Source organism: Saimiri boliviensis, chromosome 18 (genome assembly GCF_048565385.1).
Source record: "Saimiri boliviensis isolate mSaiBol1 chromosome 18, mSaiBol1.pri, whole genome shotgun sequence".
Taxonomy (NCBI): Eukaryota; Metazoa; Chordata; class Mammalia; order Primates; family Cebidae; genus Saimiri; species Saimiri boliviensis.
The window spans coordinates 27,396,194-27,421,165 of record NC_133466.1 but is presented as its reverse complement, the minus strand read 5'-3'; the positions used below and the strand labels follow the sequence as shown (position 1 = coordinate 27,421,165).

Genomic DNA, 24,972 nt, shown 5'->3' with positions numbered 1-24,972 from the left:
GAACAAGATGCTGATAAATCCAATCTCTAAAAATATGAAATATCTGATATTTTGTAACTATAAAAAACTTTAAAAGGGAAACAAATCCAAACAAAGAAGGATAGATTTAATATTGGCATTGAATGCTATTACCATTTATAATGTCTTATTTTTAAGATGAAATTCATCCCAATTTGCATTTGAACTTTAAACATGTAGTTGAATATTTCAAAAGGAAATCTGTTTAGAAGTGTTTCAGAGACAACAAAGGCAGTAACTGTAGACTTTTCCCCTACTTGGATTCATCTTTTCTGTGGACATTCTTCCTTTGATCACATTTATTAATTTCTTACATGCCTTTATTCACAATGGTGAGTGAGAGATCTACCCTCTGCCTTCCAGGGATTTGCAGTCTGGTGGACCTCTGCCAATAGTATTCCTCAGTTGTCTTTACCAATATTTATTAATCACCTAGCCTTAGACTCTGGGTGTTGGGAATGCAATTAACCAGGTAGGGGCTCATACGCTAGTGAGAGAGACTGAGATAAATATTGCCAGTTCTAGCAATGGGATACCCAAAGCACAGCAAGACAGGAAGGTGGGGAGTGAATCACTTCACCAGATGAAAAGTTGCCTTCGAAGGACATTTCAGTGTGAGTAGCCCGTAAGTTAAAACGAGAGATTGTGGTCTCCCAAGCAGAGTGAACAGCCTCTGCCCATTATGAAAGACCAGGTTAGTCTGCCTGACAAACCACAGTCACACGAAGACAACACTGGGAGAGTGGATGAAGAGATAAGTTAATGCCAGAATATAAGCATCTTAGATTTATACTAAATAATTTGCTGTTTTTGCTGTTGCTCATGAGTGATAGAAAGAGGGAGATGTGGATAGCCAAGGTTTTTAAGCAAGATGATGACACATTACAGAAAATGTGACGACAAGGTAGAGAATGAATTGGAAAGCAGAGTGACTGAATAGCTAATGTTGATGGTATCCATACTCAATGTTGCATTTTTCCTAAATTGTTTAGTCTTATTGAATGCTCCCAACAAACACATGACTTGGGTGCTATTATAAGCATATACACACACACACGTGTATTACATTGCTTTATGTATATGTACATGAGTGTGTGTGAGGGGGAGGGTGTATAATCCCCGTAGCTAAAATGTGACCTCCTCATGACAGACTCTGTTTTACTTATCTTTGAATCCCAAGCATTAGCATAGTACTCCAAATATAGTCACATTCAGAAGATGTTTGCTGAGTAGAAGAAGGATAAAAAATTCAAAGAAGCAATGGCATTTTATAATTATAGGTCATTGGCTAAGTTCTGTGCTGCACTGAGAGCTTTTAAACCAGATCTGTAAACACTAAATATAAAATAAATCAAGTAAATTGGGCCTGGCCCCATAATTCTTCATACATGGTTGTACATGTCAACTTTAATTCTCACATGGAGTGATGAATATTCCCTATTCTTGCTTCTTAGAGTTGTACTTTTGCCAACAAGACTTGTACTAATCTTTCTACGGGAGAAAATAGGACATGTTGATTACTTCTTTGGTAATTCAGCTAGTATTTTCAATTTTTTATGTGTCAATTTAAAAATAATCACTAGTGTCAGTATATGGTTGACAGCCAAAAGTCTTGTTTAATATTCTACAGGCACAGCTTTTTAGAATTAGAGATTCAGAAATTATTTTCTCCTTAATTGTTAGCATCCTCTTTTGAGAGTAAGCAGTTAAGAGAAAGTAGATATATCTGCTAATTTGTACAAGTTAGTAATGCTAGGAAATGGGATAGGGCTAGGCCTAGAAAGTCCTGGATAAAGAAAGATTGGAGCAGCATTCATCTTGGATTGCTAGCTATCCATGCTATTAAAGAGCATTTAGATGTAACTGCACGTGCTTTGAGATGTATACACATTTCCTCTAGTCTTGCTTTTCTCCTGCTCCGTTTTCAGGGTGTGACTATAAGTGGGGGCCAGCAACATCGAGTAAGCCTGGCCAGAGCTGTCTACAGTAGGGCCGACATCTACCTCCTGGATGATCCCTTGTCTGCTGTTGATGTTCATGTTGGAAAACAGCTTTTTGAAAAAGTGATAGGGTCCTTGGGCCTTTTGAAAAACAAGGTATCCATAGTTTCATTTATGCTTTCTTGTGGGGCAGGGGATCTGCCTAGTATTATGCCTAGAATTCCATTTATTTTGTTTGTTTGTTGAAGCAAAGTAGTCACATTTCACATGAAAATATGGGATGCTTAGATTGTGATTTCACAGGCAAATTTCAATGGGTGATTTTTAAAGTTTTACTTATAAGTTTACTCTGGTGACAATTTATGTGATTGTTATCTCTTCATCTAATACCATATCCTAAGGGGATTTATGTGCCATAATGAGTTGTTATTGACTCAAGTGATTTTTAAAATGGTATTTCGGTGCACACTACTGTTATTAAAAATCGAATCATTTTATTGACGATTTAAAGCATAAAATTGGATATTATTAACATAGCAATAGTAGTGATTCAACTGTTTTGTGAAGGGGCCAAGAGAATGAAAATTAATATTTACCAGTACCCCCCATATTTTCCAGTGTAAATTAGTTCATTTATCCCTATTTCACATATAAAGGACCCCAGGGCTCACAATGACTTGATATAGGTTGCTCAACTCAAAAACAGTAGATATGTTTAAAATTATGTCTGACTCCAAAGCCACATTTATTTCTTCATAATATGTGTTTATGGAATTATTCGTATAGAGAACTCTGAAAAATATATGTATAAAATTATAAAATATATGTCTCAGTACAAATAAACAAACAATCTTTATATAGTGACATAAACCCAAGATTGAAAATGTCACACTTGATTGTATGTGTATGTAGAAAATAATATGAATGACTTAAAAATAAATAGTATAAATTATGATTTGGATTAAACACCTTTTTGTAATGGTACTGTATATTTGCAAATAAGCAAGAATGACATATATGAAATTGTTTTGAATTTGCAGTTAAATTGTTTCATTTCTAATGAGTGAAAAAAATACCTGAACTAAAGTGTTAAAAATCAACTTTACAAACTATTTTCTCATCTAGCAGCATGTCATTATTCCTTGTAAAACATACAGATGCTGCCTTAAACTGGCACCTACAAAAAATCATACTCGAAATGGTAAAGGAGAAAAAGTCACTATAGCTTTTTTTAAAAAGCCATTTTTTGTAACCTATGAAATAAAACACTTTATTTTTCAGACTCGTATTTTAGTGACACACAATCTCACACTTCTGCCACAAATGGATCTTATTGTTGTAATGGAAAGTGGCAGAGTAGCTCAAATGGGAACATACCAGGAGCTGCTGTCTAAAACCAGAAACCTCAGGAATTTGCACCAAGTCATCAGTGAAGAAGAAAAAGGTAAGGGCATAATGAAAAACAAACTTAAGATACAGTACACCTATCCATTTTGAAAGTTCATTAATTGCATAATTTTATGCTATAAATTTCATTCATCCTGCTTAAGTCAGGGGTGGGGCAACTTTCTTTCCATAGGAAAGAGGCAAATACAATGAGACAAACAGTTAAAAATCAAACTCATTTATGATTTTTAAGAAAAGTTTTAAATTCCCTGGAATCTATTTATTCATTTATGAAATAAGAAATTAGATTACTTATAAATACTAGTCCAAGTCTAGAATATCATGACTCTAAACATTATATCTTCTTTCAGCTAAGAACCAAGAACATACATGTGAAATAAATAATACATATTTATTATTTGAGGAAGAGAAACGAAAGAAAGAAATTGGGAAAGGCAAAGGGAATGATGTTTGTCCAAATTTTACTAATTAACTATTAGTTTTGTTGATTAATTTTTGCTACTCTAGCCCTAGAATATTAAAGTAAGATGTATGGACATTTTAAAATAAAAGAAGTAGTTTGATCCTTAACCAATGTGTAAGATGGAGAAATGTTTGAAATCCAACATTATCTTAAAGTTAGGGAATGTACCATCATCTCTTTTTAAAGTTATAGATGGTTTGTCATGTAGAGACCATAATATTTTTTCTATACTTTCCTAGATCCTTCATTTATACCTCTCCAGAACATTGCAGTAAACTAACTGTAAAACCAGTTAACTCTTTCATAATGTCAAGATAAAAGAAGAAATATAGAGCCGTGTCTCATTATTTTCCACATGAGCTAGTATCCATTAACTCATCTGACACTTTTCCTGTATATAAAGTCCTAAAAATATGAAATTGGTTTAAAACATGTCAGTACAATTTATCATTTTAATGCCATGCAATTCCAAAACAAAGTCATTTTGCTGATGTTTCTCTTTGGGATCTAGGGTAACACATATTTGTTTTGTAGTACTACTTTTTTTAAATTCCTTGTTTGTCCACCTTTCTCAAATGGCAAATGTTCTATATGCAAAATTATTTGGTGCATTGTCAGATGACTGCTGCCATCCTTAACAAAAGAAGCACTTCCTTCTCTCTTAATGGCTAGCAACTTTGGAAATGATTCCTTGCCTTCTTAGACAGGTTAAGTAATAACTTATGCTTCTTGTGCAGAAAACAGATGTCTAGGAGTGCCTCCTAGACAAGAATTCATTTCCTCTATCCCCATCACTTAGGTAGCCTCGTGCTAAGCAAATTACAAGTGCTCAGTAGTTGTTTGTTAAACAGGTGAATCTGAAAGTGTATCCCCTCAGTAGTTAATAAGGTTCTGTGGAATGCTATGAGCCAGTGTCTTTCTTGTGTTGTGTGCACATTTATTTTAAAGGTCACATGAAATATAGATTGCATGACTTTAGAAAATGTAGTTCCAAAAGTAGGCAGTGTGTAAACTTTAAATTAAATATTTAATTTGCCATAAAATATGATCAGTGTATCTTTTGAAACCTGTGGAATTTGCTATTGTTTAAATATCCAGTTTGGGAAACAAAATCTCACCTTTTCTGCATTTGTATAACTTCTTATGTACAAGTGCCCTCTACTTGTAACAGAATAAAAGCAGTAATATTCTTGAAGTTTGGCTGCTGGATGTTAATAGATCTATTAATAGATGTTACCAACTCACAATCAGAAATTTTCCAGTTAGAAAAATGTAACTTGAACTTTTTTCTAATTAACTCCGTATTTCTGTCTTTTCCATGATAATCAGGAAGGTGGAAAGTAGAGAAAATCTTTATGCCAGAAATAGGATGTGTTATTGAAAATTAATATTCTGGAATTTTGATTTTTTGAATGCTGGATAAAATATATATATATATATATATATATATGTATATATATATATATATGTATGTGTATATATATATATATATATACATATATATATATAAAGACTTATACTCACAATAAAAACTAGATAGCCAGATCAAGAGATAATCTGTAAAAGGTTAGCCCTATAGAGTATGATTTCCTTGGCCACCATAGGGAGCAAGGCAAAAATGGATTTTAATATCAAACCTTCCATTAAATAATAGCTTATATTCAGCATGATGTCCCCACAATGCTACCCCCTAAACCTAGGCCAGCAGAACCTGGCCCTGTACTTGATGCTTTAGTCACTTCCCACTCTAGCCTTCTTTGCATGGCTCTGTGGCCAGCAGTGTCCTCCCCGTTTCCCGCTTCCTGACCATTCTAAGTACTCAGGTCCCAGATTTTCTGCTCAAATGATGGAAGCTTGCTCCTGAGACCTGGGCTATCCTTCCTCAAATCTGTTCTCTCAAGAGCAGACTGCTCTGCTGGCATGCATCATTCTTTAGCCTGAGGATGGTTACTCTTGCAGGTGGGAGAATGAGTAGAGTCTGGACATGTGAGCTGCAGTATCCACGGATGTGCAGGGCCTTCGGAGTGAAGAGTGGAGCTTGGGAGGGGGAGGAGAGCAGCAAAGGCCTTGGCTGGGACTGACTCATCAAGGAGTGTCATGTCTCCCAGAGGAAGTCTCAGGAATCTAGACATTCTCATCCGATCCTTGCCTTGCAGCTTGGAAGGTATATTTGTCAGAGAAAGCAATAGAACTTGAGTCTTTTAGTCTTTAGTCATCTATGACTATTAAATAACTGGAAACGCAGCATGGGAGCCTTTATTTTCACTCTTGCTCTGGTTCCAGAGATTTTAGGTGCAGGTCTCTCCCCATGGGAAATTTCTTTTTGTTATTTGCATAAATAGCAAGTAGAATTGAATTCTGTTTGAGCATTTTTTTGCTGAGATTTAGAAAAATTACCTGGCAGAGAGTAGGCTGTGAGAGGTGTGATTACTCTGTGATTATTATAATTCACTCTTTTTGGTCTTGAGTCTGTTCAAAAATTTCTTTAAAAGGTATACAATTCTTCCATTTCAAAATTCTTGTTAATCTGTGTGTCACTACATTAGGAATGTGGCAGGCACGCTTCATCCACAGGGCATACATTCCAAGACCCCCAGTGGATGACTGAAACTTTGGATAGTACCTAACTCTGTATGTATTATGCTTTTTAAAATTCTATATATGCCTATGATAAGGTTTAATTTATAAACTAGGCAAGGTAGGAGATTAGCAATAACTAATAATAAAGTAGACCAAGATACCAGCATCACTACTCATGCAGTTTGGGGCCATTATGAAGAAAAATAAGAGTTCCTTGAATACAAGCGCTTTAATACCATGACAGTTAATCTAATAACCCAGAAGTCTCTTAAGTGAACAACGTGTGGGGAGCATCCCCACGGCATGGATGTACTAGGCAAAGAGATTGTTCACTAGCCAGACAGGACAGATGAGGACAGTGCAATATTTCATCAGGCCACTCAGGACAGCAAGCAATTTAAAACTTACGAATTGTTTATTTCTGGAGTTTTTCATTTAATATTTTGGAACATGGTTGACAGTGGGTAACTGAAGCAGTAGGAAGCAAATTGCAGTTAAGGGGGAACGACTGTATAGGTCAGCACAACGTTGTGGAATAAACAGTGGACCAACTGTTAAGAATCCTGGGATCTAGTTCTCTCACTGAATAACCATGTGGGTCTTCATCAAATGACTGAATTCTTGTGGTTCTTCCGGTTTGTGAAATGCAGTGCTTCCGCTTGCTCTGTTTTCCCTAGGGGCAGACACGGAACTAACAATTCCATTATCATCTCTCTTCTGCCCCTCAAACTGCTTATTACTCAGCCAATTCTTTTTCTTTCCCCATCATTCTTATTCTCATTGCTGAAGTCAATTACAGGTAACTTAGAAAGTAAATGGTGGAAAGTACTGTTCGCAGTGTAATTTGGTTTTGGATATATCAAATCTCTAAGATTCCATGTAGCTCTAAAAAAATCTAAGAGTCTCGGCTTATGGGATAATCAAATCAGAGGTCAGAAATGGGTTATAAAGAAAAATATAAGAACACTAAAGATAAATTTTACACATTTACAGATTTAGGGTAGGCTAATTCTTATACTAATTATACTGATGTTAGCTTGTATGTTGTGGATATTAACAATGTCACTATATTCATCAGTTTTACATTTACTTAATCCTCCCCCAAACCTCCAGAGACTGCCATGGTCCTCATTTTACAGAGATTAGGTGTCTTTCTCAAATTAAGACAGAAGGTAAGTGACAGCATTTGAATCCCATGCTACTTCTATTTAATGCCAGAGAACAACCAAGCTCTTAAACATTGTATCAAGCATGTAGGAATAAGTACATTGACTTGGTACAGACTTCCAGTGACGAGAGAGTGACTCACTCTCATTTACTGATGCTTACTGTTTCCCCAATACTTGCTTTCCTCCCATGTCCTGTCTTAAGCAACGCTGGGTTTCAGGCAAGCCACTTAAGCTCTCTGATTTTTATTTTTTCTCATGCAAAATATAGGTAAATTTACTTATTCTCTTATCAGGCCCTTTGTGAGCTCAGTTTGTATAATGCATGTGAAAGCATTTTATAAATTGAAAATTAAGAAATTTAAATATTATTATTAAAGGGTATAAGAATGAGAATATGCCTTACAGGGAGAGGCTAAAACACCTTCACAATGAATTTGCATTCTTTGAGATGTGGAATCCCCATGTTTCATAGAGATGATTGCAATCAATCAGATTCTTCCATTAGGGGCTAGATGTTTCCTTCTAGAAGAAAGAAAGCATAGAATTCGTATAAGAGACCATAGAAATCTCTGAATCCAATTCCTTCTTTTTATAGACAAGAAACTTAAAATTGAAAGAGTTCAATTATTGTGCTATAAATAAAGACAAAAATCTGTCTAGCACTGAGGTATTTACCATCAAATTCTGTAAGGTTACTTGAACCTCATTAGCTGATAGGCCTAGGTGCATGACCTTAGTTTGTGTTTCCTGCTTAAGATCTCAGTGGCTCAGTCTTTTTAATCCCGAAAATAAGGATGATAACTACAGTACCTTCTCGTAGGGCCGGTTTTGAAAATTAAAAGAGATACAAAGTTCTTAGGGCAATGCCTGTCACATAGGATGTAGTTATCACTGTTGGTGACATTTGTAAGACAACATCAGCTTTGGGGAATTTACCATTGTATTCTTACTAATCTTCACAAGAATCAGATTTGTATAAAAGCTTCATTAAATTATACTTTTCTTTTAATGGCTGGAGTGGGTTCCTCTGGGGAAACACTTAGCTCTTCTCTGGAAGATCTGAAATATGTTAGCATCTCTCTCAGAGGGACACTGAGAGACTTAGCATCCCTTTCTCAGAGAAAAAAAAAAGAATTTATCTTTAGGTTTTTTCATTATGAAATCTCAGTTTTACTATGAGATTACAGGACATTTTAAGACAAGCCTAAATAATGGAGAAAATAAAAGGGCTCCCAGTAAACCTGCAATCTAGAACCTAAAAATCTCTCCAATTTGTGTAATTCTCCATTATACTTCCCTCTATTTTGCGTATTGTTTGCTTATAATTTTGGATATAAAAGCACATACTGCCTTTCTCTCCAGCTCATGCTCTAAAGCAAGCTAGTGCAGTCAACTCCAGAACTAGACGAAAAGACCAAATCCGGGAGCAAAAAGACAGGTGAGTATCAGGAAATGCCAGACTCACTGGGATTATGGCCTGATTAATTACCTTCTTTTAGCATTTGAACACATTCTATAAAAAAAATCTATGCATTGTAACAGATATAAAATGTACTTAGTGGTTTCCAATTCTAAACTACAAGTTAGATGAATGTGTCTAAATTTTTAAGTGAGATGGATGAGACTTAGTTTGGAAAACATATGCTCATTAGATTCCTAGCTATTTCTAGCCAAATTCTAGTAGTAGAAATTTAATCTGATTGCCAAAAACATCCCCATCTCATAGCATTCATACACTCTCCAGATGAGAATGTGAAAACAGGCTTTGAACATGTACATTTCACAATGTATTGGGATGATTATCAAGACAGGATATGTGAGCTAGACATATAGACTCGGTGTAGGACCTGAAGAACCTGCCTAGAAAAACTGGAGAGAGAGAGAGAGAGAGAGAGAGAGAGAGAGAGAGAGAGAGAGAGAGAGAGAAAGGAAGGAAGAAAGGAAGGAAGGAAGAAGGAAGGAAGGAAAAGAGAGTAGAAAGGAAGGCAGGAATGAAGAGAGGAGGGAGACAGGAAAAAAGGGTTATACTGTGGACTTAGATTTTGGTACATTATGTTTTTTGTTTTGTTTTGTTTTGTTTTGTTTGTTTGTTTGTTTGTTTTTTGCAAGTGATGAAAATGAACAGTGACTGAGGCAAATTCATCTATTCGGTTCTTTCCCAATATTTCTTTCCATCAGTTGCCTAAACAGGAAGCCAAAAGATAATAGGAAGTAATATGAATAAAAAGATTATAGGCTGGGTGCAGTGGCACACACCTGTAATCCCAGCACTTTGGGAGGCCAAGGTGGATGGATCACCTGAGGTCAGGAATTCCAGACCAGACTGATCAACACGGTGAAACCCCATCTCCACTAAAATACAAAAATTAGCCAGGCATGGTAGTGCACACCTGTAATCCCAGCTATTTGGGAGGCTGAGGCAGGAAAATCACTTGAACCTGGGATGCGGAGATGCAATGAGCTGAGATCACGGCACTGCACTCCAGCCTGGGTGACACAGCAAGATTCCATCTAAAAGAGAGAGAGAGAGAGAGATTATAAAATAAGTGCCTAGAATTATAGGGAGCAGCTTATGATTGCTAAAATGGAGAATTGGGACAGATTACAGGGAATCAAGTACTTTAGGATCCAAGAGCTCAGAATGTGGCAGTTTTGACCTTGAATGGAAGAATGAGTCTTGGATGTATTATTTTTAAAAGAATTGGATATGCCTAAGGATGTGTGGATGATGTGGATGTTGCAGGTTGGAGATTTGCGTGCATACCAGATTTAGCTGACTCAATAGGTAAACTGCTAATAAATCATTCCTCCTTGATCGTAAAGGCCTTGGACTGCTTCTCTTTGTCTACTATCTTAGTGTTGTTATACCGTCTCACAGCTTTAAATACTTTCTATACACTAATATCTCCAAGTTAATCTCTCTAGTCTAGATCTCTCCTCTGAACTCCAGGGATGGACAGGCAACTGACCCTCTCAGCATCTCCTCTCTAATGTCTAAATGACATCTCCAATTTGCGTGTCCCAAACAGGATTCTTGATTTTCCTTCACCACACACAAACCTGCTCCACATGTGATTTTTTCCACCTTAGCTAATGATGATGCCATTAGCTTCCAGTTGCTCAGGTAAAAAATATTTTGCAGTCATCTTGACCCTTCTTACTCATGTCCAATCTATTATCAAATCCCATTGGCTCTATCTTGAAACTATATCCAAGAATCCAGAATTCACTCACTGCTCATCACCTTCACAGCTGCCCCCTTCAACCAATCACTATCATTTCTCTCTTGTCTTTATTGTAACTGCCTGTTTACAGGCCTTCCTGCAGCCATCTTATCCCATACAGGCTATTGGCAGCATAGTAAGAGAGTTTCTTTTATAAATGTAAGTCAGATCATATCACTCTTCTGCCCAAAACTTCCAAAAGATTCACATCTCAGAGAAAAATCGGAGGTCCTCACACTGACTTGTAAAGACCTATAAGACCTGGACCTGTTTACCTTTCTGATTTCAGAATCGTAGGACGTTCTCCCCTCTACTCTGCTCCTGCAACACTGACGGTTTTCTGTTCCTGGAATAGCCAGGCATGCCCTACTTCAAGCCCACAGCATTTCTGATTCACTACATAAAGTATACTTTGTCCAGATAACCATATGCTTGCACATCTGCCTTCTGCTGGTGTTTGCCTAAATGCTGTCTCATCAGTGAAGACTTGCTTATCCACTCTATTTCACATCTCAACACTTCATACTCCTCTCCCAGTTATACTTTTCTGTAAATCTTATTAACTTCCATAAGATTGGGAAATTTACTTGTTTATTTTTATTTTGTCTTTCTCCTAACTCTATATTATAAGGTTTTTAAGGGCAGGACTTTTTATTTGTTCCATTGCCATTAGCTAGAACACCAAATAGCATGTACGTAAGTATTTACTGAGTGGGTAAATAAATAACTAGAGACTGAAAGAACACAGAAAAGTATTCTGATTCACCATTTTTTAAATATTTTTGGCCACTGTGACATAATATATTTCTTTTAAATGAGTATAATTGTTTAAGAATCTCCAAGGAAAGTTAATCCAGAAGCACTGAAACATATTTTGAAATCCATTCACTATGGGCTATACATATCTCTGAATCCTGAAAAGCGTATTTGCCTGTGTATAGTATCATTATGCACTCAGTAGATAGCTTAATAAAAGCTTAAAATGTACAAGTTAATAAATATTGTTGTAAATGTAATCATTATCTTTCCTTACAGCAAATCAATTTTCTTAATTTATAAAATCTCTATTAGTATAATATCTAACTTGAACCTCTTGAAGTTCTGTAAACCAATTTTTGGAAACCATTTCTTCTTTTTCTTCCTAAAATAAGAATTTCAGTTCTATCAATTTGTTTACAAATTTTTTAAAAAAAAAATTTCTAAGTTGTAGCAGCTCCAATAAAGAATATAGCAGAGCATGGTGCTGCACGCCTGTAGTTCCAGCTACTCCAACCAGAGTGGGAGAATCCATTGAGCTCAGGAGTTTGAAACCAGCTTGAGCAAGATAGCAAGATTCTTGTCTCAAAAAAAGAAAAAGAAAGGGAGGAAACGATGAAAGGAGGAAGAAGGAAAGAAAGAGAGAAGGAAGGAAGGAAGGGAAGAAGAAAAGAAAGAAAGAAAAAGAAAGAAAAGAAAGAAAGAAAAGAAAGAAAGAAAAAAGAAAGAAAGAGAAAGAAAAAGAAAGAAAGAAGAAAAAGAAAGAAAGGGAGAGAGAAAGAGAGGGAGGGAGGAAGGGAGGGAAGGAGGGAGGGAGGGAGAAAAGAGAGACAGAGAAGAGGAGAGTCAGGGAGGAAAGAGGACGGGAGGAGGGGAGGGTCTAGGGCAGGATGACCCATAAGGAACAGCTCCATCTGCAGCTCCCAGCCAGACCAACGGCAGAAGGCGGGTGATTTCTGCATTTCCAACTGAGATACCTGGCTCATCTCATTGGGACTGGTTAGACAGTGGGTCCAGCCCATAGAAGGGGAGCAGAAGCAGGGTGGGCGTTGCCTCACCCTGGAAGTGCAAGTGGTCAGGGAATCCCTCCCCTAGCCAAGGGAGGCCATGAGGGACTGTGCCACTAGGGACGGTGCACTCCAGCCCAGATACTATGCTCTTCCCATGATTTTCACGACCTGCAGACCAGGCGATTCCCCCGGGTGCCTACACCACCAGGGCCTTGGGTTTCAAGAACAAACTATGTGCCCATTTGGGCAGACACCAAGCTAGCTCTAGGAGTTTTCTTTTATACCCCAGTGGCACCTAGAATGCCAGTGATACAGAACCGTTCTGCTCCAGGAAAGGGGCTGAACCCAGGGAGCCAAGTGGTCTTGCTCAGCAGGTCCCACCCCCATGGAGCTGCCAGTGCAGCAGTCTGGAGTCGACCCGGGACACTTGAGCTTCCTAGGAGGAGAGGCGTTCCCCATTATTGATGCTTGAGTAGGTGATTTTCCCCACACAGTGTAAACAAAGCCACTGGGAAGTCCAAACTAGGGGGAACCCACCTCAGTGCCACAAAGCCTCTGTAGCCAGACTGCCTCTCTAGATTCCTCCTGGCTGAGCAGGGCATCTGTGAAAGAAAGGCAGCAGCCCCAGTAAGGGCTTTACAGATAAAACTTACATCTCTCTAGGACAGAGAACCTGGGGGAAGGGGCAGTTGTGGGCACAGATTCAGCAGACTTAAACATTCCTCCCTGTTGGCAGGAAGATCTCCCAGGACAGTGCTCGAGCTCTGCTAAGGGACAGACTGCCTCCTAAAGTGGGTCCCTGACTCCTATGCCTCCTGACTGAGAGACATCTCCCAGCAGGGGTCGACAGACACCTCATACAAGAGAGTTCTGGCTGGTATCTAGCTGGTGCCCCTCTGGGACAAAGCTTCCAGAGGAAGGAGCAGTCAGTGATCTTTGCTGTTATGCAGCCTCTGCTGGTGATAGCCTGGCACACAGGGTCTGGGGTGGACCTCCAGCCAATTCCAGCAGACCTGCAGAAGAGGGGCCTATTAAAAGGAAATAACATGAACATCAACAAAAACCCCATCCAAAGGTCATCAGCATCAATGAACAAAGGTAGATGAATCCACAAAGATGAGGAAAAACCAGCATAAAAATGCTGAAAATTCCAAAAGATCAAAACTCCTCCCCCTCAAGGGAACAAAACTGGACTGTGAATGAGTTTGATGAACTGACAGAAGTAGGTGGGTAATAACAAACTCCTCTGAGCTAAAGGAGCATGTTCTAACCCAGTGCAAGGAAGCTAAGAACCTTGATAAAAAGTTACAGGAACTGCTAACTAGAATAACGAGTTTGGAGAAGAAAATAAATGATCTGATGGAGCTGAAAAACATAGCATGAGAACTTCACAAAGCGTACACAAGTATCAATAACTGAATAACAAACCCAACCCCCCCCCCAAAAAAAAAAAAGAGTAAGGATTGGAAGATACAAGCCGGCAGGAGCATTTCAACAAATAGAGGCTCCCTGTAACGGGATGTATCTAAGATAGAATACAATAAGTCTTCCTCATGGAAAAGTACATGGGAAAACTGTCTAGCTGCCTGTGATGAAAAGGAGGGGTAGGGGGGCTGGACTAAATAACTTCTGAAAGCTTCTCCCCTCAAAGTTTAAGAATTAGAGTGAGTTTAATGACATTTGTTTTCCAGCAAGGACTAAAATATTTATTTCAAACTGTTTCCAATATTTTTTCTAAATTTATATTATGCATATTAATTACTTTCTTAAATCTCTATCACTATCTTCCCTGAATAAAATAAACTGAAAATCTTATTTTAGTTTCCAGGCTGCCCCCTTTTGTCTTTCATTTCCAACACTGAATCGCTTTTGTCCTCTCATAGGTACTCTAAACTTTGTGATTTTGTGCTCGGCTCAGAGACAATAGATTCAATATGGTAATTTTACATATTTTATACAAAATGTGTAAATAAATACTGTGCAAAATTTCCTGAGACTTTCTCAAGGACAGAACAAGACTCATGTTTAAAATTTCTCTACCAGAATTCAATAATTTCTCTTTTAAAAGACTCAAATAAAAGCTATTATTCAGAACAAAGTACTGCCGGGCATGGTGGCTCAAGCCTGTAATCCCAGCACTTTGGGAGGCCGAGGCGGGTGGATCACAAGGTCAAGAGATCGAGACCATCCTGGTCAACATGGTGAAACCCCGTCTCTACTAAAAATACAAAAAAGTCGCTGGACATGGTGGCACATGCCTGTAATCCAAGCTACTCAGGAGGCTGAGGCAGGAGAATTGCCTGAACCCAAGAGGCGGAGGTTGCGGTGAGCCGAGATTGTGCCATTGCACTCCAGCCTGGGTAACAAGAGCCAAACTCCGTTAAAAAAAAAAAAAAAAAAAAAAAAGGACCGGGCGCGGTGGCTCAAGCCTGTAATCCCAGCGCTTTGGGAGGCCGAGCCGGGTGGATCACGAGGTCCAGAGATCGAAACCATCCTGGTCAACATGGTGAAACCCCGTCTCTACTAAAAATACAAAAAATTAGCTGGGCATAGTGGCACGTGTCTGTAATCCCAGCTACTCAGGAGGCTGAGGCAGGAGAATTGCCTGAACCCAGGAGGCGGAGGTTGCGGTGAGCCGAGATCGCGCCATTGCACTCCAGCCTGGGTAACAAGAGCGAAACTCCGCCTCAAAAGAAAAAAAAAAAGAACAAAGTACCTAGAACCAAAAGCAGGTTTTTGTGAAAGAAGGATGAATAACTTTTTGTTCTGATAAAGGAATACCTTTCTATATAGCGTCCAATAAATTATTGGTTTTTGTTAGTTGTATCTAATTAAGAAGGCTTAATTCTCTTTTAACAGTTGGATTTCATAGCATTTTATGTCCAGCTACATTAAGAATTAATTTTTTGGCTTGGTATCAATGCTAAATTTGCTTATGCAAACAGAAGTCATGCCAAGAGCTTGAAGAATGATGACAGTAATTAACCCAAATCATATACCAGGAGCTATTCCAGTGAAAGTGTCTGTTAAGTATTGTGTCTTTCTCTGATGCTGAAGCTGATCCTACAAAGGACACACACTGCAACCTCCCACAGAATGTTTCTGGATACAGGGAAGAACTACCAGGCTGATCAAATAAGGCATTTCTTATTCTGAAAAATAAAATAGAAACTATAGAGAAATGGGGGTTTCTTATCATCTGCTGAGAGGTGTGTACATCAGTTCAGTATTTCTAGAGGTCAGCTGGATAGCAGATACATCAAATGACTTGCAGTTGATCATATTGCATGTTATTGTGTATGGCAATTTAGTACAAGAGACAACAAAGATGTATGAAAAGAATAGTCATTATAGGAATAAAGTAGGAAAAAAATCTACAACCAGTGTAAGCATTGACTTTGTTAAATAAATTATATCATGGTTAAATGATAAAATATTATGTTATATTATAAAAAATAATAGTGTTATTGAAGAATGTGTTTTTTATATATTGAGTTACAAAGAATACATGTAATTTTCTTTAAAAAACATGGACTGGTTATAGAGCAACATTATCAATATTATTAATGTTGACAATCATATTGATAATAATCATAATATAAATTTATATCAATATAAGAGCAACATTAACATAAGACATGACCTATTATATTATATAATATAACGTAAGAACAACATTAACAATATTATCATACCACACACAAATAGAGACAAGACGACAGAAATATTCACAAGTGTGTTAGCACAGATTGTCTCTTGAAATGTAGGATTGTAAATCTTTTCTTCTTTTTTTCTTCTCCATCTTTTATCCTTTTCCTCCTCCTCCTCCTTCTCCTCCTTTCTTCTCACTTTTCTTCTTGTTGTTTGTTATTTTCTAAATATTTATCCAATAATAATGTTTCAGAAATATTTAGAAGATTAAATTGACAAATACTTAATGACTAGATGGATATATACCATGATCAAGACAGGGGAAGTGTCGTGGCTCTTTGCAAAGCCAGAAAACACATTAGAGGAGACAGGAAAATAACTGATTTAGTTAAGGTTGTGTATGATAGAAACAAGCAAAGAAATAAACCAAATGTCAAGAAACCATTTGACATATGGATCTGGAGCTCAGGAAAAAGCTATGGACTGGAGATACCAATTTGAAAGTCATCTGCAAAGAAGCAGTTACTGAAACGGTGGGAATGAATGGGATTGCTCAGGAGAGTGTGAAGCATACAAAGGAAATAATTCCTAGAACTGAGCCCAAGGAAACATAAACATTGAAGGGAAGACAGAGAAATGAACTTAAAGGGAAACTAATGGAGGGCCGAAAAGGTGGAAAGAAATATGTAAGTACAGTGGTGAAAGGAAGTGAAGGAAGAGCCCCTTAAATAAATGAGTGGTCAACAATATTAAATGTGATGAAGAGTTTAAGTGAAATAACTTTCAAAGTGTCTAATAGAGACAGCAATAGTTTACTAGCATTCTTGAAAACAGTTTCAATCAGGTGCAAAAAAGCTTAAGGAGCAAAAGGTGGTTTGACAGAAAAATATTTGGCTACAAAAAGACAGCAAAAAGTAGGATGATAACAGAATAAGGATAATAACAATTGTTGTTTCATGATTGTTTTAAAATGAGAAGAATGTGTTGTTCTCTGTCAGCTGATGAGAAGGAGTCAGTAGAGAGGAAGAAGGTAAAGATAATAAAAAAGAACAGTTTAGTGTTTTTCAGACTTGTCTTAAGATAGAATCTCTATTATTTGTTTAAAAGATAGATTTCTAGAGGAGAAATATTATAATCTGTATTTTTAAATATCTGTTTTTGTTACAGGAGAAAATTGGGAAGGGCTGGGTGGAATGCAGGTAAAGGTAAAGGTTTGGTGATTGACTTCCTTGTATACTTATGTTTTCTCCATGAAGTGGGATGTCAGTCCCCTTTTGAGAGTCATGCAAGGATTTCTAGGCACTATTAAGAACCCAGGTAGAAACAAGATATTAACTTATGGTGGAACCAATTTTCAGGGCTGCATGATTTTTTGAAGCAGCATCCCACAGAAGTCGATGTGACCAAGACTGACATGCGAGTTATAAGAGACAGGTTAGAACTCAACTTTTCTTCATGGAAGAAAAGCAGGGAATGGAGGTTCAAAAATATTACCAAAGTTTGCATGAAATAATAATCATGGAGAATGCAGGGAAAACAGAGAGAAGGTAGGTTTGCTTGGGACTAAGGAATTCCCCAGAATGTTGGATAGTCAATGCTAAAACCAGGTAAATCCCAGGTAAAGCAGGATCATTGATTATCCAAGAGGGCAAAGATGATAGAAGACTAGATTTGGGAATCTAAGTAAAATAAAAACCAAATGTAGTGAGAATAACTGAATTTAAAACGTACAAACGGAAGAGGTTGTGATCAGAGATTGAAATACTTGGAGTTGAGTTTTCAGAGATGTGTTAGTTCTAAGTAATAAGATTCGCGGTTTAAGGTCATGAAAGTTGATAGCCAAAGTGAAATGCACATGCGGGACCCTGGATGTATGAAGGTCATGAAGCTGGAAAGAGATTGAGTTTAATAAAGTTTTTCATGTAAGCTATGACATTACCCAGAATGGTGGCAGAACAAAATGGGAAGAGTAACCCTGATGTTAGTTCATCTTCGGAGATACCAAGAAGTGAGTAGATGCTAGCCTAGACCAAGCTGAGAAGGGATTGAGAATGGTACAGTAAGATGACATTAATTTAAATGCTCTAAAGACTTGATTCAAGATTAAGGGATAATTATTTAGAAGAAGCAGTGAAAAACAGGCAATGTGCCAGGGTCCTAAATTATATAGGATATGGTAGAATGAACAGTCTCCCCTTGATAAGACGAAAAAGGTACAAAGTTATTATCAGGGAAATCCAAGTTGCTATTAAGGTAAGGAAGTAGAAGAAGATGCAACAAAGTGGTTAAGGATGTGTAATTTTTTTTAATGTTAGTTTCATCTAAAACCTAAAAAGCAAATGTTGTCTTGCTTTATCAGGTCCTCATTGGATCAAGGAAAACAGCTCTCAATGAAGAAAGAAAAAATCGCTGTTGGTAGGGTAAGCACCAGAAGAACTAATGTTATTTGCTATTAACCACCTAAACATAAAAGTTTACCTTGCATTATTGATAAATACTGTAATTTATCATTTAATTTGAGGAGAATTGGCATATAATAGTTTGAGGAAATTAAATGAAATGGAATTGTTGGTGTTTACGATTACATGTTATTTAGTTATGTGTATTCTTTTTCACTACTGATAGAAACCAACATTAATTGAGCTTTTAAGTGATCAGTACTGTGCTTGACACTGTACACATACTTATAAGGTGACTGTTTTTTATTTTTCACAACATCTTTATTTGTTTTTATTTTTCTAATTGACATTCTTTTTTTTTGGAGTGAGGGTCTCACTCTGTTGCCTAGGCTGGAGTGCAGTGGTGTGACCACAGCTCACTGCAGCCTCAAACTTCCAGGTCCAAGCTATCCTCCCACTTCAGTCTCCTGAGTAGCTGTGACTACAGGCACAGCCCACGCTACCAAGCCTCGCTGATTTTTTCTTTAATTTTGTAGAGACAGTGTCTCCCTATGTTATGCTAATTTACAGATGACTCATCTGAGGATTACAGGTGTTAGTGACTTGACCAAGATCGCAAAGCTTAGGAAATATCAGAATAGGGTTTAAATCGAGGTATGACTTTAAAGCACATGTTTGAAATCCTATATAATACTATGTCCTTAATTGATGCTAATCAGAAATTGTCAGTAATGAAACTTATTCAGAAATGGCATGTCATGTTCTGGTGTCTCTCAGTAATCTAATTTTATATCAATTTTGCGTTTAGGTGAAGTTCTCAATCATCCTGCAATACCTGCAAGCCTTTGGCTGGCTCTGGGTGTGGCTGACTATATTCACTTACTTAGGTCAGAATGTGTTGAGTGTCGGACAGAATCTATGGCTTAGTGCCTGGGCAAAAGAAGCAAAATACATGACTATGAATGAGTTCACAGAATGGAAGCAAATAAGAAGCAACAAACTTAATGTTTATGGATTATTGGGATTAATAAAAGGTAAAAGAAAATGTATAGCTGCTTTTCTTTTCTTTTTCTGACCTAATTGATTCAAACACAACAAAATCAAATTTGATTTTATCTCAAATAAAATCTGGGCCATAATTTTCGAATATTTGGGGTTAACTCAAATGCATATGTTTTCAATTGACCATATTTGAGAGAATAAACCAAAATTTATAGGTGTCATCTACATGGCTAACATTAAATATTAGACATAGGTATTTAATCTTGAAAGTAATTATTTAGAATGTGCTCTTGTCCTCATTTTGCAGCTGAGGAAACTGAGGCTTTTATGTAAAGTCGTGAAAGATTCAAAAATAGCCACTCTCTGTATATGTGAAGGTTGTTAGTGATGTAAGGATAGAGAACTGAGTCTGTTAGGGGGTGTACAGCTTAGTAAGTCTAGGTCAGGTTTACAATCAAACTACATGGTCAGCATTAAGCACTATACAGGTAGTGAAAGAAAACACTGAGAATTCAGAGCAATGGGAGGCTGTATTGGGTTGACATATTAATGTGATTTCTAAGGAGCACTTGGCAATTGAGGGGACACTAAAAGGATGAATAGAAGTTTATCAGCTTGACAACACAGAGGAGAGAAAGTCATAGAAGCCGATAGAAAGGTGTGAGTAAAGACAGAGATGGGGAGGTAAGGAGGGCTTTTGGCAAGAGTGAGGGTGCCAGTTTGAGTGGTCTTCTGGTTATTGGTAGGAAAAAGTAGGGGAGCTAAAGGTGAGAAGGAAGATTGGAAATATGTCAGAGATAATCATTGGGAAGGCAGGTGGAGAATTTTGGAAAATTGATGAAGGAAGTGACATAGTTGAATTTGTATTTCAAAGAATAAATTAGCAGTGATAATAAAAAGATGGGTTTTTATTGGAGGGACGAAAGTCAGAGACTAAGAGGAAGCGAGTTTTGGTAGGAAAAGAATAATCAAGTGTATTTGGGAGTACAGATGAAAGGCAGTCTAGTATAGCAAGATCTCTTATCTGATCCATGACTATGTCACCTAAAATAACCAATAGGTAAGAAGCAGAAGAGAACTGAATAAATACCTGATGAACCAATGAATGAATGAATGAATGAATGGTCAGATGGCTACAATGGGGTTGGATAAAAGGGATGGATAAGAAAGACATTACAATGAAAAACCTAAGAATTGTCAGTTTGAAGGTGAAGAAAGAGGGTATTCATTAGTCAATCATGCTTTCGAGGTTTAGATTGGGTAACTGGGACAGCAATGATGACAAAAAGAAGGAAACCAGGCAGAGCCTTAATTAGTGGAGGAGAGAAATGGTGAGTTCATTGTTGGACACATTTAATGGGAAGTGTTGATGAATTTTCCTCCAGTAGGCAAACTAAAAATGTGTATCTGTAAGTTTGGAAAGTAGGTTTCTTTATCTGTAAAATGGGGAACTTAAACTAGATAATTTCTACATATCTGACAACTTCTAACATTCTAAAGCTCTTAGTTCTACTTAGGCTTGGAATTATTCTATAGAGATAATAAATGAACCCATAGGAGTAGATAGGATCACCATGAATGAGGAATAAGGGCCATGAGGGTGAATGACAGATTCTTAAGGAACGTCCGTTTAGAGCTGATTAGTGGACTAACTTTACAGAAGTTGAACAGAGGTAAGTTCCTGATGAGATAATCAGAGGGAGAGAAGGAGATACAACAACAGCCACAATGATGTTCATACTTGCTCCATGTCTGGAAATCGAGGCATGTTTTTGTTGTTGAAGTTGAAACAAATGAAAATGCCTGTATTGGACTTTTTCTGAACCATAAAAATGACAATTTCATATGGCTTAAGCTAACACAGTAGTTTATTTAGCATGTATCTTAATAAGGAAGCCCTTACACTCTTTAAACTTTGTTACTTAAAGTTTCAGTTTTATCACTTGTGAAATATAGATATTGTTTCATTGGTTGCATCAGATGTGTGTAGTACATAGGCAAGAGTGTAATATATGTTAGCTATTATTTAACAATAGAAAACACAAGTAATTATGGCAAAGCCCTATGACTGGTAAGTTTTGGAGCCAGATTTGAATCCATGTCCAGCTTACTCCCAAGCCAATGTTCTTAAAATCTAAATTAGCATTTTTAGAAGGGTATTATATGGACAGAAGTGAGATACTCTATAAACACCAGGTTCTATTTCAATAGGCTTGGGAAATTGAAAACTCTCTTCTTCCATGAATCTGATTTTTTTTTTCCCTTCAGTAAAGGTTTTGAGATATTCTACAATAAAATGAACTGTTTAATTATGTTTAACACAATATTCCTCAAATTTATTCGACCATGATTTTTTTTTTCCTGCTGTTAATAATGTCTTGGAGCAACTTGTGCTCCACAGAATGTACTTTGAGAAATTCCAAAGTATGATCATTGTCTTCCAAGAACCAGAAAAGTATGATGAAGCAAAAGCAAAGATAAAAAGTGTTTTAAGTAAATTCTCAATGGTTCTGAAATGTTACATATCTATTAAAAACAAAGAAAATTAAGAAATAATTCCCAATTATAGTCAAGGAAACATAATCAAGAGATAAATGGAAAAAGAATATAGATTGTAGGTAATTAAATAGTTGTTTGGAATATTCAAAAGTATTGAAAAGTCTTTTAACTGAAACGAATATTTTTTTGGAGATAATTTCTTGTGTTTGTATCAAGAGAAACAGGTATCTAGAGAGAGACTGGTGGGAATTCACATAAGAAAATAGCAGAGACATCTAGGTGGAAGTTGTTACATCTTCATGTCCATATCCAGATGGGCAGAGAGAGGTACATGCTTTTGGTAATGGAAAAGTAAGTTAAAACAAAAACAATGAAACTTAGAGCCTTGATTTTCTTTTTTCCTCTCTTATATTATTTTTACTGTCTGGCCATAGTACTGCTTGTAACCGTCTCCATTCAAAAATAAGCAGATCTCGTGAGACAGATTTATGTTTGTTCTGTCATTTTGTTAACGACATTCTCTGGGAAAAGAGATGTTAATGAAAATGAGATATGAGAATTATCTATAGTATGAAAGAACAGGATCTTACAATTTCTTTGCTTTTGAATCAGTGAGAGTCAGATTTATTGACTTGACATTTGCAGCTCAGTGAGGATGATAGAGATGTAGACATTTCGAATTACACCAAGAGAAACATCCATATATAGATGAATCTCTGTATCTCTGTATGTCACACATACATGTGAAGGCTAAATTCAGACCAATTCAGTGAATTTATGTTACAAATTTAGAGTAGATTTAATAACCTTAGAAGAACATTTTAAGTGAGTAAATATCATTTCTATAATATATAAAGTATGTAATTTTAGTGTCCATAATATTACTTATGTAAAATCTTAATTTTAATTAACTTACAGTATTAGATTTCAGTAAATATAGGAAGGATTTTATAACTTAAGCAACAGATTATGAACAGTTTATCATAAAGACTTTTTTCCTGATTGGCTTTTGTTTAGAGTGGTCTTCAGTTGTTAGAATATAAATTTTCTCTGATTTATTGCTTCTTTATTTTTTTTTCACATTTAAACAATTTTTAATTTCTAAGGTTTATTAAGTGCAATTGCAAAATACATTTCCATAAGTAAGGTGAGCCTGAAAAATAAAAATCTATAATTTCTGATTTTTTCAGCAGACCTCAGCTATATCTTACGGAACCTGCTTTAATCCAGAACAGTCTGTATTCATAGCTCACTTTTTTTCCCTTTCCATGTATTTATTTATTTGGAACTTTAAAGCATAAACAGCACTTTCACATGTTAATACCAGAGGACCACTATGAATAATATAGAAGGCTGGCATTCAAACAAAACTGGGGTACTGAAGCTGAAAATGCTACATCCATATTTTATGACAATAATAAAGATCTTACCTCATTTTTTAAAGAAAGAAATTGCCCTGAACATTTTTTTTTCCCTCAGTCTCAGCTATTTGCTTTTGAATTTCTAGTATACTTGGCACATCTCTAATGTATTATGGTTTATGTGTCACTATTGGGAACTTCCTTTCTCTAATCCAAGGTGTAAAATATAGGCACCTTATTTTCAAAGTGTAGTGATTAAGGAGCACACTGCTGCTTCCAGTCTAAGAGGGCTAAGTGGTTCATTTACTTTACTTACCTCACTAAATTCCACTGAAATGACAGTGAATAAATGTAAGAGGAAAGGTGTCAGAAGACTTCAGAGTAATATATTTCCACATAAGGGATTATACTGATAGAAAATGAAGGGTAGAAGAAAACTTGTAGCCAGGAACAGATACTGGAGAAGCTGTCACAGAAGAGGGAGATGTTCAGTTGAGCCATGGAAAAGCACTAAACTTGATGTTCACAGGTACAGAGAGAAGAACTGAGTTTCATGGAAGTAATCAAAGTAGTTCATTAGAACATTGCTCTGATGGCTCATCAGCCTCTTTTAGAACAGCACTGCTACCACCACCAGTGTATACAGCCACTGTGATAGTAATGTACAATGAAAAGTAGAAAGCTGCTGTTTAAAGAGGAAATTGGGCTTTCTAACATATGTGATATACATGGAAGAAAACTTCCTTATTGTGGCGTTCGGGGTCATACCTTCCCGCTTAAACAGAACTTGAAGCAAACTCTTCTATTCAGGGAAGAGAAGTGTTGGAGAAAATTAACATATGCAATGGCAGAAGAAAGCCACGTCAGGTACCTATATTAATTAACTGTTTCTTCGTCTCATATTTTTAAACTGATAATGCCCATCAAGGGCATACATTTCACTCAAACCAACAGCATAAATAAAAGTCAACAAATACAGCTGTCAGGTCCAGAACTAAAACAATAATATCTGGAATACAATTAGACCTTCAAAAAGTCTAATTAGTGTTTTCAGAGATTCAAAATACTGCATACATAAAGTTACTATAGAATATGCTAAAATAAGTTCAGTCTGAGAACGAGAAAGTTCTTGAAAACATTTAATTAATTTTAAAAGGTTGTATAAATGTAAGATAAATTAGAATTATCCCAAATGTACAACTTCATAAACAGAGATGGAAAATGATAGATAAGAAAAAATTAGAGGAACAGTTCAAGAAGTTTAACATGTTAATAAAAAGAGATTTAGTAAATGGGGAAAAATACTAAGTACATAATATTTAAAGAAAAAATACTTCTCACACTAAAGAATAGAAATGCCTATTCCAGCAACCATTCTAGTTTAGAGCAGAAAGATGAGAGTCCCAAGGGGGTAGTTTGTGTTGCAGAGGACAGGGGCTAAATGAGATTGAAGAAACAATAGGATATTTAATGTGTTTAAGCGTATTAGGAAG

The 24,972-nt window shown here is 36.6% G+C and overlaps 1 protein-coding gene across 4 annotated transcripts in view; it reads left to right on the top strand.

Annotated features, from left to right (window-relative positions):
- LOC101048024 (ATP-binding cassette sub-family C member 2-like) overlaps nt 1-24,972 on the top strand; it is a 91,484-nt gene that overhangs the window by 43,367 nt on the left and 23,145 nt on the right. For all 4 annotated transcript variants that reach the window (XM_074389484.1, XM_003934319.3, XM_074389486.1 and 1 more), the window contains 5 exons: nt 1,947-2,114; nt 3,240-3,402; nt 8,940-9,015; nt 18,578-18,638; nt 19,426-19,651. In XM_074389484.1, coding sequence (XP_074245585.1) covers nt 1,947-2,114; nt 3,240-3,402; nt 8,940-9,015; nt 18,578-18,638; nt 19,426-19,651 — 694 coding nt within the window. The remainder of the gene's footprint in view (nt 1-1,946; nt 2,115-3,239; nt 3,403-8,939; nt 9,016-18,577; nt 18,639-19,425; nt 19,652-24,972) is intronic.